Raw genomic sequence first — 18,189 nt, 5'->3', positions numbered from 1 at the left:
CATCTTTGAGGGAATGCCATGACGATGCAGGATCATACAGACCAAAACTGACAGTTTTGCAACAAACTATTCCTATCTATGTACCAGCATGCCAAATTTGAACTTCCTACATGGTTTAGTTATTGAGCTACGGGCTTGTGAACTTTGACAAAAAAAAGAGTGTGAACAAAATGGGCACCCCCCTCCCCCAGTAAAATTGGCTGTAACATGGAGAGTATACATCTTACATTCAAATAAATTTACAGTGTTTCTCTAAAGTACCATGGGTACACTTGGTAATATTTTCAGAATTTTTTGAGACCTAAGTGCGCAGGCTCTTGTTGATTTGGCGTGGAATGACCCAGATGACTTTTTCAAACTCTAGTCACGCTGCCGTTTATACCGTATTTCAAAACAGGCGCGTCATGCAGATATTGGTAATCGTTTGGCTCGCGGTCAGCTGCACATAGACTACTGTACGGATTTCATTTAATCTTTCAGCACACTGGACAAGTTCACTCGCAGGCAGCAGGTGCATTGCTTATCAATATCAAAATCTCGGGGCTTACCGAAAGCATAAAGGTTCGCTTGGTGCCCTATCTGGCAAATTAAACCAAGACCAAACAGGTCTTAGGATTGTATTCCTTTTGGCATTAGCTACGTTTCAGTGGAACCGCTAAATATTTTAAAACGCGTATAACTGCTAACCTGTTAGTAGCTGAGGAGGTAACCGCCTGCTGTATCTTGCCCTTCAGGTGGCTAACAAGTGCCGCTGCTTCGCCCATATCGGACGGACACATCACAACTTTTGTCCTCTCCAGCCATTGTTGATCATCTTTTCAGAAAGTTAAGCCGCGCATTGTTGAAGTAACACTTCGCGACATGCTGTAATATCGTACAGAACCACATTTCTTTTCTAGGATTAGAGCTATGATCACCTCTCACCACCACGCATCTAGCTCGCGCCTTACGAGGCGGGTTGCCAGGTGTGACTGATTTCTAGCGCCAAAAACGCTTGAAACCCGCCTGGAGCCATTACAACATGCGTTATTTGAAACCCACTCAATTTGGCAACACATGGTTAGGCAGACGCAGCTTGCACTAGACAACATTTCCACGAGAACTCGGACATTTAGATTTTATTACGCCGTGGCATCAACTTCATAAAGATAATTGATGAAACACTTGATGGTTTTCCATGACTTTTCCAAAACTTTTGACCAAAAATACGTTTTCCATAACTTTTCCAGGCCTGGAAATTTGAATTTTCAAATTCCATAACTTTTCCAGGTTTTTCATGACCGTACGAACCCTGTATGTGAATATGCATGGCCCTACTGTTGAAAGTGAAATGTCGTCTATCCGTTACCTGTTCGATGTTGGTGAAAGATGCACCATTGGTGTAAATGGCAGCTGCCAGTTGTAGGTTCCCTGCAGGAGTGCTTCCAAGAACAGGCTGGCTGTTCCATCGTCGAGAGTACTGACAGTATTTGCAGTGCTGGTGCACCGTCACGAATGTGCCCAAACGTCTCATGCTGACATCCATTTCCAACTTACAGTCGGGACACTCTGTAAGCAGCTCTCTTAAGCAGGATTCGTAGACGATGTACGTAGACATCTTATGGGAAGGTGTTAGCGAATCGGTTCTGTTACAGAGGGGAAATATTTGGACAAGAAGATTTAAGTTATTTTACTCCTGCAGACATGGGCAAGACGCCTACAAGTGGCTGCATTTAGCCTACTTGCTACGTTATCAATCTTCTGCAGCTAGCTGAATATCACCCAAGAGAACAGAACTCATCCTGGACATCAGGGTGCACTAGAGCTTGATCTTCCTCTACAATCTTGGACATCCACTTTTGACCGGGCCAGAACTCGTAGCAGCCGCTAGCATCCGCAAAGCAACAAGCAGTGTTTGAGAGTCAACTCACGTTAAACCTGCAGACTCGGTCCCTGACTCCCCGATGTCCATCAATGAGCTGCTGCCCTTCTCAGCTTCCTCCTCCAGGTCCAGACGTGGCCTCTTGCTCGGTCTCTCGTAGGGATCGAAGGGAAATCTCTCGATCGTCTCCGATTCAGTGCTGGCACAGGCATCGCTGTAGACTACAGACGTCTGTGTTTCTGAGACAAGAGAAAACGGGGTCTCCCATAAGGTTAATCAGGGTCCCAAACATGCTAACAGTCCATGTAGACCAAGAGTGACCATTCCTCAATGGAGATTCAGCCAATCGTTTGATCAAAGTGATTTTGGAGTTTACAAACTAGGCTTCCAGAGCAATTTTAGGAAATTAAATCAAAGTTAATTAACTTTATGGTAATGATGCCGTTCAGCAAAAAACAATTGGAAATGTTCATATCTTAAAATGTCCCGGGCCACTCTGTGATCCAGAGCAAATAGGACGAATAGGCCTAGCCTGATTATCGACTTTCAAATCTCTTCGAGACTTGGTCTCACCAAGAGCATAACAGTTGACATTTCCCAAACGGCATGGTTGTCCCACCTCTCTTGGTTTGCTAATGGCTGTTTGCTTCCTGACAAAGTGGGAGGAGTTCCCGATTTTTGGGGGGCTCAGAAAGTACCTGCATTGCTCTTGACCTGACTAGTAGCAACGCTGAAGGTGTTGTGTCACTAGGAGAGCATAGTCTGACTAAAATAGGCCTATTCAATGACCTCAACATGTTTGTTTCAGTTGCTTTTGAATCAAACACAAAATAAGTCAAGTACCGTATACAAAGAAACCAGTGGTATAATTGGGCACTGATATACGCACCTGTGGTCTTGCAGTGGGGTTTAAATGTCTCGATAGACAACTGTGTTGCAACAGTGGATATTTCTGGTGGGTCAGTCTGGCAAGACACATGTTGACCTGCTCTGCTGATACTCTGCTCAGATAAAGTGCCCTATAATTTTAGAAGAATAATTAAAACATTTTTGTAATACATTTGTTATGTCATAAACACTGTTTTAATTTGATATGCTATAGTTATCAATCAAATGGGTCATTTATTGCCCTGTGCACTTTCCCCCCAAAATGGAGCGTAACGCACATTGCACACGTTACGCCAGTTATACTGTATGTATATATCCAGATCTAACTCCTTTCACGTTGTGCTCGTCACGTGCAACAATCCAAACATTAGTCGCATAATGATATAAGCTGCAGGGTTCAAAGCATAAGAAAAAAGTAATACAAAAAACATACAGGAGATAGTGGATCCTTAATGTCTCCAGCACTGCTGGGCAGATGGCTGTGGTTGGAAGGACGATCGTTGTGGGTGGAGGCAGGAGAAGAGGCAGGTGCAATGGAGCAATATATTAAATGCAGCGCAAACGCAGGCTTCTCCGTAAATGTTAGTGAGCAGAAAAGGCAATGGAAATGGTTCGCTGTGCTGAGCGCTGCATGTGGACCCAACGCATGTCGCATTTGCCTGCACGGCATTTGGCATTTGCAGATGTAGTATTCTACGAAAAAGAGACCAAAAAAAACCCTCATCAGCCACTCATACAATGTTCTGGTGAATGAAAAACGCAAATGTCTATAAAGGCCTGTTGACATCTACAAAGATAAGTGCAATCTTAAAGGTAGAGTATGAGCAGAGTAATATTTTTAGTCGTTCATTGGAATTGATGCGGCACATCCACAAATGTTATCTTTTCCATGACTATTTTTCACCACCATCAATTTCCACCGTCAAAGTACTTATCATGACTAGGAAAACGTTCCATACATAAAAAGGTGGGTCTTCTCCATGTCCGCCATTTTGAATTTCCAGCAATTGGCATCTTTAGCTCCAAAACTTACTGAGCTTTGGTCAGACTTGTAAATATTAGTTTATTACTTACTAAATATTACAAAGAGATCTGCTTTGCCACTGGGCAAACTATTCTACTCTGGAACCCATTGTATATACTCCTCCACCTTTAAAATTGAAATCATTATAACTAGCGAATGGTTATGATTATAATCATATTCATACCTTTAAATGGAACGGCGTGATTGATGTGAAAGTCCATGTGGAAGTTGAATTTGATTTTAACTTCTGTAGAGAACTTGCAGCATGGGCATTTGTAGACCAGGTCCTTTAGATACTGCTTGTGATCGGGGCGCCCTTTCAAGTGTGTGGGATGCTAAAAAATATATATTTAAAAGAAATCCATTATTAAGCATATAGCAAACGTATAAAGAAATCCATTATTAAGCATGGTTCTTTACTGGCTATAGCTCATCTTTCATCTAAGACAGGGTCCAGACCTTTATAAAACATGCTTTTTTTTCCTAAAGATTTTTTTGGCCTTTTAACAACTTCATTGATGACAGAACAGTTTGAGAGGTGGACAGGAAGTGAATGGGGAAAGAAAAAGGGTGGGGGTTTGGAAAATGACCCGGCCGGGAGTCGAACCCGGGTCGCCGCATGGCAGACCAGTGCCCTACCGTTTGGCTACGGCAGGGCCAAACATATTTCGCTTTTATGCATGTAATTAGACTATTCCTTAAAAAAAAAGTAATCGGACCCCGAGGTCATTTTCTGATGCCGTCCGCATCTCTCGCTCACTTCCCATCACTCACTATCCTGTCAAAATAAAGGTGTAAAAGCCTACAAACTATTCAAGGAACCTTCGCCAAGGAAGCTGTAGTTTGATAGAACATTTGAGTATGTTGCACCTTAAGTCGTTCTGCCTTCTCTTTGTGAAGTTAGAAACTGGAATGTCAAAAAAAATCCATAACTTCCAACAAATCCATCCAAAACCGTTCATAACTTCATGAATTATCCTACTGACAAACAGACAAACCAATGCGACCGAAAACATAACCTCCTTGGCGAAGGTACCGGTAATTAAAAAAACCTATGCACAACGAACTAAAAACCACTACTAATCTTGTAATCTGAATTTGGCCTTACTATATTGTAGGGTACATCTGTATATTCATTGGACTCCAGTTTCTGGTCCCTCTGTGATGGACTAGTGTTAACACCAGTAGTCTGTTCCATTCCAGCAGGGTTTTCATGAGTGCTCTGCATTAGGCTATCTGTAAGAAAGAGGACAGCACAGCAATAATACAGGGATGTACATAGAGGTGAGGAATGTGTGTGTTTGTGTGTGTGTGTGTGTGTGTGTGTGTGTGTGTGTGTGTGTGTGTGTGTGTGTGTGTGTGTACATGGCGGGTTTGTCATTTCTATGCATGTGAAGCTCCTTTTCCAAAAAAATGAGAACATCATGAAAAAGTTGATTCAGTTCCCTGTTCTATGCATGTGTGTGTCATCTCTCCAACACTGTGTAAAAACAAACACTAGCACCAGATGCAGTTCTGGGGGGAAAGCATGCCTTCAAATCCATGCCGGTCAAACCCCAAAGAGCCTGATTTCATACAGAACAATACAGGTATCAAACTCAAATTGACTGAGGGCCAAAATCTTGAACAATGTCGCAGGCCAAAATCAATTATTAAAAAAACAAATCAAAATTGTGCGTGCATTGTGGCTAAAATTGTGTGTGCTGTGCATGCGCTTAAAACTCTTAATACTGTATTGCACATGAGTGTGAGCTGTTTCACTGGATTGAGTCCATTCGTATTCCTGTGACACACCAAATTCCATGTTCCAGTCCTGTTACGCTATACATTAATGGTATATATGGGCCAATTGTAACACAATTTTTGAAATTCCGGGCCGAATAAAATGATTCCGCGGGCTAGATTTGGCCCCCCGGGCCTGAGTTTGACACCCCTGATTTATTACACACAAGACAAACTCATACGTACCCCACATGGTTTCACTCTGGTCGCTCACAGTAACATTGGATGCGCTCCTTCTGGTAATGTCTTCGGCACCTTCGTTTTCACTCTTTAGAACAAATCCACCCTTGTCTGTGCGGCCTTCGTCTTCATCACCATCATCTTGTTGTTGTTGTTCTTCGTCTTCTTGTTCCTTCAGGAATGTATCACTGGTTACTTTCAGTGGTTCAAAATCCTCCCCGTTGCTTGCCATTGCCAGTTCCATTCGTTTCTTGAAGGAACAGTTGTACGAAACGGTTATGCCTAGTTTCATAATGCTATCAAGGACTCTCTTCTTCACCCCACCACACTGTAGGATGTTGGAGACATAGTAGGAGAGGGCTGACAGGCGTGGGTCTCTGCCCCTCAAAGCTATCGCTGCTGCGACACACGCAATGTCCTCAGATCTTCTGGAGATGCACGAGAAAATCGACAGCAAAAACGGGGCAACGCGCTGGAGGTCTGCATGCAACTTCTTAAGGGAGAACGCCTTCAGATCTTCAGGAGACGTCTTGGTCAGTATGAACTCTGCGTCTGGACTGCAGATCTTCTTGCACTCCTCCTCAATAATGGGTAGGAGTTTATTTTTGTCATTGAGTGGTCCAAGTAGCTCTGCATGTTCCATGATCTTTTTGGCAGCCCGTTTCCAGCTTTTCCTTGCCATGGCTGCCACTATGGCTCCTGTGTCATCTGGACACACAATGCGCTCACCCTTCGGCTTGGAGGGATAATAAATAGTCACCTGAAACAACACAAAAATCGTAGTCAGTACTGCCCTGCTAAGGCAAAAGGCAGTAACTTCAAATTTTTCAAAAATGAGTTTTTGTCATATTTGCAATAATAAGCATCAGTTTTATCATGTGAACAAACATGGTGTTTGAAATCAGTTGTTTTGAGGGTAAAAAAAGGTGTAAAGTAAAACAAGCTGAAAATCCTTTGGGTAAACTAAGGCAGAAGACAGTAACTTCAGTTACTGCTTTTTGCCTTCTGCTCTGGACCTGCAGAATTCTGGAATTCTGATGTTCCAAACTGAGGCAGAACACAGTAACTTCAGTTACTGTTCATCTGTTAACAGTTAAAACTCCTTCTTTAAATTTCAGTCATGTAAATAATCAAAAAAATATAAAATGAAACTATTATATTATGAAACATGATCGGCCTGCTAGGAAATGTGTGTAACTATTATTTGAGGTAGTATGAAATACAAATACACACACAAAACCCATTTATAATTATATTATTATTATTATTAACAATTTATATGTTAATAAACATGACATTTTGTCATAATGACTCTAATAGTGTGTATACTGCTTAAATTATATGTGAAAGTTGTATTTGTTGCTTATTATTCAGATTTAAAATGGAAGTTACTGTCTTCTGCCTTAGTATGACTAATTGTCATTCCGGGGGCAATGCTAAGGCAGAACACAGTAACTTCCAAAAAAGGGTCAAAGGTTAACTATTTGTAAAATTATTTTTTATGAATAGATGTAGGCAGACATACACTACAAACTGTGAAAATTACAGCTTTGTAGCTATAACCAGATTGTGGTGACATTCATTTATTTTAAGATAACTTTAACATCATTTTTCTCAGTTTCACACTCTGGTGAGTTACTGTCTTTTGCCTTAGTAGGGCAGAGTACCAGGGGAGCGTTCAAGGAACGTAAGTGATAAACCTGGCTTAGTTAACCTGGGTGAAGTGGTAAATCTGCTAACGGATGCCTGTGCTATAGCCACACTAATCAGTAGCGTGGCGTGAGGTTTTTTTCCTAGGAAGCCAAGGAGGGAAAAAATACCCACCTGAGTAGTATTATTATTATTACTGTACTACTATATTATTATTATTATTATTATTATTATTATTATTATTATTATTATTATTATTATTAACCAGTAGCGGTGGCTGGCTGGGCAGAAAGTTTGGCGGTCGAGTCCATGACAATAAAATCAATAAGGTATAATTTATGAGTTGCGTTGCTTTGCGAGCCAGAAAGGCGTACCAGTGGTTTAGAACTGCCCCTAATATGGGTCACCTACGGCTGACTGGGACAGCAAGCTGGGCAGAAAGTTTGGCGATCGAGTCCATGAGAATAAAATCAATAAAGTATAATTTATGATATGCGTTGCATGTTTGCGAGCCAGGAAGTACGGGTACGCGAGTACAGGTGACCTCCGCTGCGCAGCACAGGATGGAGAGGTCTCAAGTCACTGTTTTGTTTCGACAACACATCACGCGCGCAGCTGCAGCTTTTACTTATGCGGGTGACTACTTTTGTTAAGAAATAACAAGAGAAATACTCTGTCTGTTCAGAGTTGGAGTAGTAACAGGCAATTGCGCAAGAATTTGCACTTTACGCACGACACCAGATGCTCCACAACAAGCCCCCTAAACACAACAATTCTGTCTCATCCGTAAACCTCAGTGCCAGTTCAAATGCCCCACAGAACAGAATGCAATAACACAGGCACCGAACACCATGCACTGACTGACCACTTGTAGGCCTAAGTTATTCTACTGTTGATACGATAGGTTCAACCGGCTCCTCTGAGACGTGCACATCTTGTATCGAATGCCAAATGCTGTGTATGCGCGCTGTATGGTTGCCAGATGTATGGCGATTTCCAGCCAAAACATGCTCAAAACCCCCATGGAAAAATAACCCTGATGCACATGGTTGAAACAGAGCACTGAGAAGAGGCATGAGTAGCTTATATTTAGGACCTGACACTTTATGCCACTTTATGCCATCTAATCACCATAGCTTATTGCCATAATAGCAAGAGCTAACAAGCAGCTAAAAACAAAGCTAGCTGCACAAACCGTTAGGTGGCCTGCTTATAATCTACTGTAGTAATAATTTTAATATCGGCAGACAAGCAACTCAGGTGGTAAGCACTGCAGATTTTATTGTTAACGGCCGGAGAAGTTACTGCGTGGAGACAGGAAGTATTCCACCCAGAAAGTTCTGAAGTGGATACAAAGGCACCACTATTAAACCATTTCCCTCCCCCACAGTCCATGTCGTCAGCTTCCTCTGCGCCTGTGGGGTCCCGCATGGCCAGATGCCCACTGTCCATTGTCTTGTTGTCCAGCATATGCCATTTCATATGTGTTGTTCAGCAGCCACACCAAGTAGATGCACATGTTTCCAATAATGTTGAGTGTCCCGTGACCCATTACAGAAAAACTTACACACAAGAATATGTCACTATATGGGGACTTCCCCAGCCAAATCATGACAATAAAATGAGAATATAATATAAGAATAGTAGAAGGTTAAGAAAACTCAGATGAAACTAAAAATTTCTCCACACTACGTTTCTGAAACAATAAAACAAGTTTGCCTACCGTTGTAGAAGTTATCCTGAACGTGTAGGTGTCCATGTGAAGATCCTGCCGTTATATTAAATCCATTTTATGCATTGCCTGCCTTGACATTTGGGAGCCATCAACGGTGTGCGCGCGCTTTCGATTTTGCCCACTGTAGACTGTCACTATTTCCCCGTAGCCTGTCCTATGTATTTTCTAATGACAGGTAACTGGCTGCCAGTCCTGAAGTATCATCCATTTCCCTCCTTGGCAAATCATAGACGGGCGAGATGATTCATCTCGTGACCAATTGTGAGCAATCTGATTGGTCAAGCATTCAGTTTTTTTCAAACACTCCAGAAATTTTAGGCTGCCGAGTCGAGTTGGCAGCCATGGCACCAATATTAGCAACGAGAGACGTGTAGTACTTTGTTTCACCAGATGGTTACCTAATGGGAGGGGATGGGGCGCTATTTCCCCAGCTGGAAAATACTCACAGAGAAAACGAGAGTGGAAGGGAATATTAAAGTAGGAGACTCGATAGACAGAATGTTTTAATGATTAACGGATATTAACGCTGTTGTTGGAGGAATTAGGGGATGCCTGGCATCCCTTGGCATCTGCGACGACACGCCACTGACACTAATTGGATGAATTTGATTCTAGAGGCCGTGCTATTGGATCTGCTAGAAGCTAGATGGAGGAGTAGGCTACTGGACGAGACCTGGATGGCCCTTGTTGTGTGTGTGTGTGTGTGTGTGTGTGTCTGCGGCAGGCGCCGCAAGAAGGTAGGGAGGTGCGTAGACCATGTTATATGGTGTTCGTCCTGTTATCAGTCTATAATGTGTGAGGATGTGTGTGAGTCGCTGACCTTGATAATATAGGTAAGGAAGAATGGCAAAGAAATACAACAGTTTACATCATCCTCTTTGCCTCACGAGTCTCGGTTTCGACTTACCTCGACAACGGCCTGTCTTGCTCCGTTTTGTTCGCTTTCAGCTTCTGGCCTGGGAACTCCACAAGGTGGGGGACCAGTGGTTGCTTCACGTGCAAGACGCAACCAGTCCTGGTTGTGTGTCTCGGGCTCATGTTGATCCATGCAGCTGACTGCACTCACTGATGGCTCTGTAGTCGACGATGAATCACTGACCTAGATAACATACAAAGTAGGGATGCAAACGATAATGCATTTATCGATTAAAGAACATTAATCGCCAATTGAACTGACAAGAGACCCAGGTAAATTGGGCATGTGAAGAGTGTGTGTGAAGAGGGGTGTGAATAGTGGGAATATTTAAATCACCTTTGGATTAAAGAATTAATTTAAAGGGACACCGTGCAGGAAATGGTCAAAATAGGTACTGCAACTATGCTGCTCATTGAAACTTGGCTGCCTATTGCCAAATTTGGTCTTAACATGAAAGTTTACTAAGTAATAAACAAATATTTTCTAGTATGGTCCAAGTAGTCATTTTTGCAGCTAAAAATTGCTATTTTTGGAAATTCAAAATAGCGGACCATGGAGAAGATCCCCCTTTTCATGTATGAAAAATGCCATTTTTCCAGTCATAATGGAGAAACATGGAAACGTGGAGATTTCGGGGGAAAACGCTGCTTATCAATTAATCGTAAGTCGATTGATAAGACAATCAACTAACGATTAATGAATTAATCGATAATTTGTACCCCTAGTGCATAGTAATGATGAGTACCACCCTGTTGAAAAGTACATTTTTTAACAATATTTCAATAAGCACACAAGTTATTTCCAAAATATGCATAGTGTAAATTCAGTCTTATTTGACACTGGTCTGCGAGATACCATTCATTCTGCCACAGAGGGCGCATTCAGGCAGACTGAGCACCGTGCCGGTGCGCGTTCCTGCACTTAATCACGAACCGGACGTCATGTTCACGCCAAAGATATTAGCGTTCGGGAATTGCGAAAATTGCAAAATGCTGTTTTTCTCTGCAAACTGTGACGACAACATGGCCGTCAGTAGGTTCATCCGAGTAATACATTCACGTGCGGAAACTGTTCAGAGCCCGGTATGAACATGGACGGTTTGCAGATAAGCACTTTAGTGCCGAACGTAACTGGTGTGGGCACCGGCTCCGTTCTGGTCGGCCTGAAAACCTTAAGAGAGTCAGTCCTTGGGAACCATGCCAACAAATGCCAACAAGAAAAACGGCATGCTTCCCAGTGACTTGCGAACTTATGGCAACTTAATTACTCCCGTTTTCTCCCGTTCAAAACATTGTGAGTCATTTTTTAAAAATGTATTTAATATATGTTTATTAATTTAATACATTACAATCTCAAACGCTTTCTTGAGTGCCAAATAGTCAAGTCAAGTCAAGTCAAGTCAAGTCAAGTTTATTGTCAATTTCTTTACATGCACTGGTCATACAAAGAATTTGAAATTGCGTTTCTTGCTCTCCCATGCAGACATAGACTAATCTAGGTAAGGACATAGACAGTATAGACATAGACAGTACTCATACATGGACATAGACAGTATGGACGTAGACATTGCTCATACAGACATTTAAAGTGCAAGACTGGACAACAGAAGACTTGTAGAGAACATACATTAAGAGGAGGTATTTTGTTGTTCTTTTTTCTAAAAGTCCTTTATAGCGTTCTGACATAGTAATAGTAGCATTTGAAGAAATAAATAATTAAAATAAAATAAAAAATAAAAAAAAAAGTCCTGAAGCAACTCTCTGTACTGTTGTTCCAGTGGCTTTTCAGGTGGCTTCTCAGCTGCAATATCTTCTACACAAGGACACACACACACACACACACACACACACACACACACACACCAGTAAAACATCAGAGCCATGCAGAAACAAAACTTATTAATGGAAACATATGGTAGTGGTTTAGCATTAAGGCAGTGTTGTAAAATTACTGCATTCACAACGGTAACCCCAAGTCTTTATAACCTGTTATAACCTGTGTAATACTGAAGTGAAGTATTATGGTAATAAAGCTACACTTAGCTAACACTTTTATCCAATGCCACATACAGTATTCCACGGGGGTATTGGTTACAGTCCCTGGAGCAATGTGGCGTTAGGTGCCTTTAAGTATAACTTTAAGCCATCTATGGTGTATGATTTATAGAAGTAATGTTACATACCCGTCGGTCCATCATTAGGGGCTCTTCCATCTTTGTGCCTTGTCTTTTGTGGAAACCTACGACAAAGGAAGGAAGGGAGGAGCGTAAACATACACAAATGGAAAAAAAAGACATTATGCATAAGCTGTTTCGAGAAGTCATGAGAAAGTAAACAAGTAAAAATTCAAAATACCCATCCCACCAAACAACATACCTTGAAACAGCAGCTGACCCATCCCCAGTGATGCTATTATGAGGGAATATGGAGGGCACAAAATCTGGGCTATCATACTCCAGCGATGGCTCCCCTGAGGTATGAAAACATGACAGAGGAGTATTGAAGGCCACATTGACAGGGAGTGAGATAGGGAGCACAAAACAATCTTTCGGGGATATCTGCTAATTTCCCCTGTCAAATTCAACAAGTCATCATGTAGGCTATATTATGTATTTCCTACGTGTCATGATAAAATTCATGTAACAACTCACTGGTTGTAGCTGGACAGCATCACACAGACACCCGCCCAAGGTCCAACAAAATTATTTTCAGGAAACAAACCAGCGCACACTCTGTCAATCAGTCGCGTTGCATGTCAACTCGTTCTGGGGTGCGTTTCTCAAAAGTGTAGTTAGCCAGTTAGCAACTTGGGTAGTTGCCAATGAGAATATGCATTGCAAATAGCAAAGTACCTAACACAATTAGCAACTATGGTTTCGAGAAATGCACCCGAGTTGTTATGAACTGAGCAAGCTCTCTGTCCCGACTCCCGTAACAACTTAATTAATCAGCGCAGTCTAATCGAAATTTCCACGCATGATGCAAGGATGAATCGCAGCATTGTTGCAAATGTCAATAGAGCAGAACGTTGTTCTCACGCGCCTCTAAGCAAAATGACTCGGAATGACAATCAAATACTTTTACTGTCGGAATGGCATATCAAAACAACAGTAGCTAGCACATTGTTTAGTCAAGTGCTGGTTATCTACTACTTTACTGCTCAAACGATTTCAGTCTACTTAACCACAATTAAGTTTGTGAAGTTTACTGGTTAACACAAACAATGACACTGCATGGTTATTCAGACAGCAAGAAAATACACTAAAATAGCCAACACTCCTGCAAGCATGCTAGATAGCTAAATTGAAGATAGCCTCACTCATCTGCTTATCCAAAATTAACCGTTTTGCAGGCGAATGGATTAATGCTAACACGCCATTGACCACAGTGGTCATTTAAACTTACTTATAGATCAGTTACATGATTAATTAGCCGCAACATAACACTTACCAGAAATGAAATGTGCACTACAGACACCCGCATCTCCTTGTGGACCATTTGTGCCCCAATCCGCCCTCTTTATAGCTTGAAGCCATAACCTTCGTCGATTTTGGGCGAACGGATGCTTACTCCTTGGTATGTTGAAAATCCGGATCCCATTTCCAGATCTATTTGCGCAAAACAAAACACAACAAATCCTTGGCATTTTGTCTGGCACTGTCCCACCTACACCATACAACCCCAGACTGTTGCTAGAGCTACGTGGGTTCTAATTTTTTGTTTTCCCCTGGCTGCACGAGCCTTGCTGCGCACAACTCAACCTCTGATTGTTGGAAACCGCCGTCGGTCAAAAAATTAGCTCACGTGGTTGGCTGCCTGTGTCTTGCCCCTGGAAAAGTTGGAAACCTTGCAAGTGCCATGATGACAGTAGGCTATGATGAACAAACTAGGCTGCTTTGTAATTTTGCATTTCACACACAGCTCACTGGCGGCTAAGGAAAGCTCACCCGAGTAATGCTCTCCCGAGAACCAAATAGGCCTGCAGCACTGGTGACTGGTGAACTTGGCTCTGGTGATGGCTGTATTCGTATTTTCTCTGTTATTACAGGGGGTTCCAGCGAGGCCCAGGTGACTCCCGCAAACTCCCTTTCCCACTCTCGAAATACGGGCATATCCCGTTCGAGCCGCGTGAGAGTACTGACACATTTCGGACAGATTCTCTCTGATTTGTTGACGTCTGAAGTAATAGTGAGGCCAATGATCAGAAAACGTTCCGCTATTGACAGTGGCTTCTTCTTCCTATCAAACAAAACATTAGAATGCGAATATACACCAGACACTCGCATGTTAACTTTACACATCCTGCAAAAATCGTGTCTCTCCATTTCCGCATGTGTTTTTGTTGTCCTCGCTCTTCTTCCGGTTACTCAAGCAGTTCCCGTTGCGTCACATACCTCAGAGGAAAGAGTGGTGTGGATTGGTTAAGCTTCTGCACAGCCTTTTCTGGCCTTGACCAGTAGCAAACCGAGGGAGGCGGGGAAACGTGGATCATAACCAATGGTCGGAACCTAGCCTAGTAAATCAGCGCCACCCGCTGGACGCCTTTTTTTAAATTATTTTTTTTAATTAAATGAAATTACACATCCAATCTCACATTTAGGTTGGGTACGTAAAATGCAGCAGGCCGTGAACAGTGTAGAACTACATAACTGGGCTCTTGAGTGGGGATTTAGAATTTCAGTGGAAAAGACAAAAGTAATGTTTTTCACAAGGAGAGCAATTAATCATGACCTACAGATAACCATTGGGGGTATTAAATTGGAAAGAGTGGACCACTTTACGTACCTTGGCATGTGGTTGTTTGACAAAAGGCTAATTAACATGAGCAGTTTACGTTCAGAAGGTTTTGGAGAAATGCAAAAAAAGTTTTGAATGTCATGCGATATTTGAAAGGTACAGAGTGTGGGGCTAATAGGCCAGCATTAAAGTCAATTTATACAGGACTAAATTTGGCATCAGCACATTTCAAAACATTGCATTAATCAGGTAAGTATCATGTTTCAAGATTACAAAGACACGAAAAGACACGATAGTTGTAGGATAAGGGTAAACTATGACATAAAAAAGGCAGCATGGGGATTCGTGTAGATTTTTTGTTTTAATAACTGCAGACTGCCGTGCAAAATGTTCCTCACAGTCGTTAAAGCCTTGAGTGCGCGGTAGGCCTACTTTGCGCGCCGCTCCCCAAATGCGCATCCCAATTTGGAACTAATAGGCCTACTTGTCTCCTTAAATATTAAGCACGGTAGCCAACTGCACGCGCTTTGTCTGGTTTAACGGCGTAGCTCATGGTTTTGCATGATTTCATTGTGTGTGCATTTTATTTCATTTGCCAACAACAACTCCTGTCGATAGTTGCAAACTGCTACAAATGTAGTCCCATAGAAAACAACTTTTGATACTGACACACGCCTTACATTTTGTAAATGGTTTAGCAGCATGACGGCGCAGTTCACTCCGAGGACACTTCAGCACCACATATATATAGATATAGATTTATATATATATAGCGAGTTGTTGCACCCTCTTTCATTTTCAAGTAGCCTAAGAAAGGGAAGGCGACGCAGAAAATACATGATAGTTGTAGGCGAAGGGTAAGCTATGACAAAAAAAGGCAGCGATGGGGATTCGTGTAGATTTTTTGTTTTAATAACAGCAGACTGCCGTGCAAAAATGTCCTCACAGTTGTGAAAGCCTTGAGCGCACGGTACTTTGCGCACCGCTCACCACATGTGCCAAGCTCTGCTCTCCCTATTCCGACTCTAGTAGGCTAAGCAATAACAAAAAGGCAGCGAGGGGATGTGTCAATTTTGATGGACATTGTTTTTCATAACCGCATGCGGACGTGCTCCCGACAGTTGTCAAGCCTTGAACGCATTGAGGTTGTAACTTTGCGCATCCCAATTTGGAACTCCAACTAGGCCTACTTGTCTTCTTAAATAGGCCTATTAAGCTGCAGTAGCCAACTGCACGCGCTTTATCTGGGTCTTAACGGCGTAGCTCATGGTTATTACCGTCAGTTGGGAGTTTTGCATGATTTCATTGTTTGTGTGCATTTTATTTCATTTGCCAACAATAACTCCTATCAATAGTTGCAAACAGCTACAAATGTATTCCACCTTTTATGGAGAGCAACTTTTGACACTTACACACGCCTTACTTTTTGTAAATGGTTTAGCAGCAGATGACGGCGCAGTTCACTCCGAGGACACTTCAGCACCACGTAAATGGACAGCGATCCTTAAGAGCGACGCTACGAATGATCTTAGAGGCTGTGCACGCGCGTTCATGTACGAATGTCTTTGGGAAACAGTCGTAGAAAATCTAAGAACATTCGTAGGATCACTGGTTAACGACACACGTAAGGCTAAGAACCATCGTTATCGGGAAACGAGGCCCAGGTCATTGCCCTCTCTGGTGCAAACCAGAGCTTGCTTTGGGAACAGCCCTCTGAATGACTGTCAGAGGCTCAGTGCACATGGATGAGCCTTTATAGATGTGCTCAGGTCTCCTGACACGCACAGTATTGTTCATCTTGTAGTTGGGCACTTTCGCTCCCCTTTTGTTGTCAGTGTATGTTTTGCTCTGGTCAGTTATGGAAAAGCTAGGTCTTGTCCAGTACGAGCTTTGCGGCCATATATGGGAGCCATGAAAACGCCACCAGTTGCAGCCTTACTGGTGGAGCTGGGAGACCTTTATGCTTATGAAGAGATCATTTGGCACTGGTTTAGGCCTACTGGGCTAACCTAAAAGGCCACCAGGAAGGTCACTTAGGCCTACGCTCACTGACTAACTGTCTAAAGAGGGGAAATGACAAAATCAGAAGCTTTAGGTGGGTCCTTGAAGTGAAATGGAGATTAACAATCTAGAAGTTTGTCCTACAGTCAGACGCGCATCTTGCCACCAGGCAAAGCAGGCAGCCGCTTGGCGCCCCAAGGGAGCAGTGCGGTGGGAAGGTACCATCACAGACATCATATATGAAGACTAGATACGTCATCGCGTATTTCAAGCACGTCCGCACAGGTCGGCCATATAAGAGCAGCCTAAACTCTCCACAGACCCTCCGTTACAGCTGAAGTAAAGTGAAGACTTGAAATGTTGGGATACTTAAAAATGTATTCTGTTGCTTCGCTGAAATATTGACACGTGTTTATAAATGGTAGGGCTCCTTAAAACTTAAGTGTAGACTGGGGTAAAACGCCCAGGAGAGTAATAGGCCTATGCTTCCCACTTAACCTATTTGTCCAAAAAATTAGATAGACCTACAGCTAATACACATTTTAATCATTGCTGTGCATTACGTTGACGGCATGGATATATTCATTGCATCAAATTATAGACGACAGAGATGACGTACTGGAAGAGAGATGTAGCCTACAGCGCAACAAGTTAATTCTATCTGGATGGCTTTAGCGTCACGACTCATTTTGAACACAAGGTGGAGCTGTCGAAACCAAAGTAGAATGTAGACTAAAGTGAACGTTTATTTGTTATTTTACTGAAAATATAAAAGATTACTTTGTGCATTTGTTTATGGGGTCTATTTAATTACCTGAATAAGCCTACTGAATTATATTATACATGATTTTAGACCTATGAACATTATAATATAATGTAATATAATATAATAATAATGTGGATATGCATCACTATGCAGTATCAACATATACTTTCGTTTGGAATTTTTTATACTGTGTAAAAAACCAACCCTTTCGAAAATCGAAATAAATTTGAGGGAATTATGGCCATCTGAAGACTATACAACACCAACAACTCACTGCAACTGGTTGAGCCAGCAGGCTGCTCTAACATGGCCGCCATGCGCGGACGTTCGGCTTGCATGATGGGAACGCGGACGACGCATCTAGTCTTCATATATGATGTCTGTGGGTACCATGCTCAGGGTACCTCAGTCATGGAGGATGGGGGAGAGCACTGGTTATTACACCCCCCACCAACATGACGGGTTGGCGAGTCGAACTGGCAACCTTTAAGCCTGACGCCTTAACCGCTTACCTATGACTGCCCTATCTAACTGATCTAGCAAAGATTTTGGGCTCGTTTTTGATGGAGCAGTGCTGCCCAGAATGAGCAGCAAGCATGCGCACTGCGACCAGCATGCTGATTGGAAATTGTGTCCACTACATGGCATAT

General features: G+C 42.5%; 1 protein-coding gene across 1 annotated transcript in view; it reads right to left on the bottom strand.

Annotated features, from left to right (window-relative positions):
• LOC134451634 (uncharacterized) overlaps window positions 1-14,037 on the bottom strand; it is a 36,677-nt gene extending 22,640 nt beyond the window's left edge. Inside the window, exons 1-14 of the mRNA XM_063202114.1 lie at window positions 13,983-14,037; window positions 13,486-13,643; window positions 12,412-12,505; window positions 12,219-12,274; window positions 11,784-11,848; window positions 11,385-11,417; window positions 10,028-10,219; window positions 5,742-6,495; window positions 4,882-5,009; window positions 3,958-4,108; window positions 3,183-3,442; window positions 2,751-2,880; window positions 1,911-2,100; window positions 1,349-1,625 (exon numbers count right to left, since the gene is read on the bottom strand). Coding sequence (XP_063058184.1) covers window positions 1,349-1,625; window positions 1,911-2,100; window positions 2,751-2,880; window positions 3,183-3,442; window positions 3,958-4,108; window positions 4,882-5,009; window positions 5,742-6,495; window positions 10,028-10,168 — 2,031 coding nt within the window. The 5' untranslated portion in view covers window positions 10,169-10,219; window positions 11,385-11,417; window positions 11,784-11,848; ... (2 more) ...; window positions 13,486-13,643; window positions 13,983-14,037. The remainder of the gene's footprint in view (window positions 1-1,348; window positions 1,626-1,910; window positions 2,101-2,750; window positions 2,881-3,182; window positions 3,443-3,957; window positions 4,109-4,881; window positions 5,010-5,741; window positions 6,496-10,027; window positions 10,220-11,384; window positions 11,418-11,783; window positions 11,849-12,218; window positions 12,275-12,411; window positions 12,506-13,485; window positions 13,644-13,982) is intronic.
• Between the last annotated feature and the right edge of the window lie 4,152 nt (window positions 14,038-18,189).

The sequence above is a fragment of the Engraulis encrasicolus genome, chromosome 1 (genome assembly GCF_034702125.1).
Source record: "Engraulis encrasicolus isolate BLACKSEA-1 chromosome 1, IST_EnEncr_1.0, whole genome shotgun sequence".
NCBI lineage: Eukaryota > Metazoa > Chordata > Actinopteri > Clupeiformes > Engraulidae > Engraulis > Engraulis encrasicolus.
The sequence above is the reverse complement of the archived record's forward strand: the minus strand, read 5'-3'. Positions and strand labels throughout refer to the sequence as shown.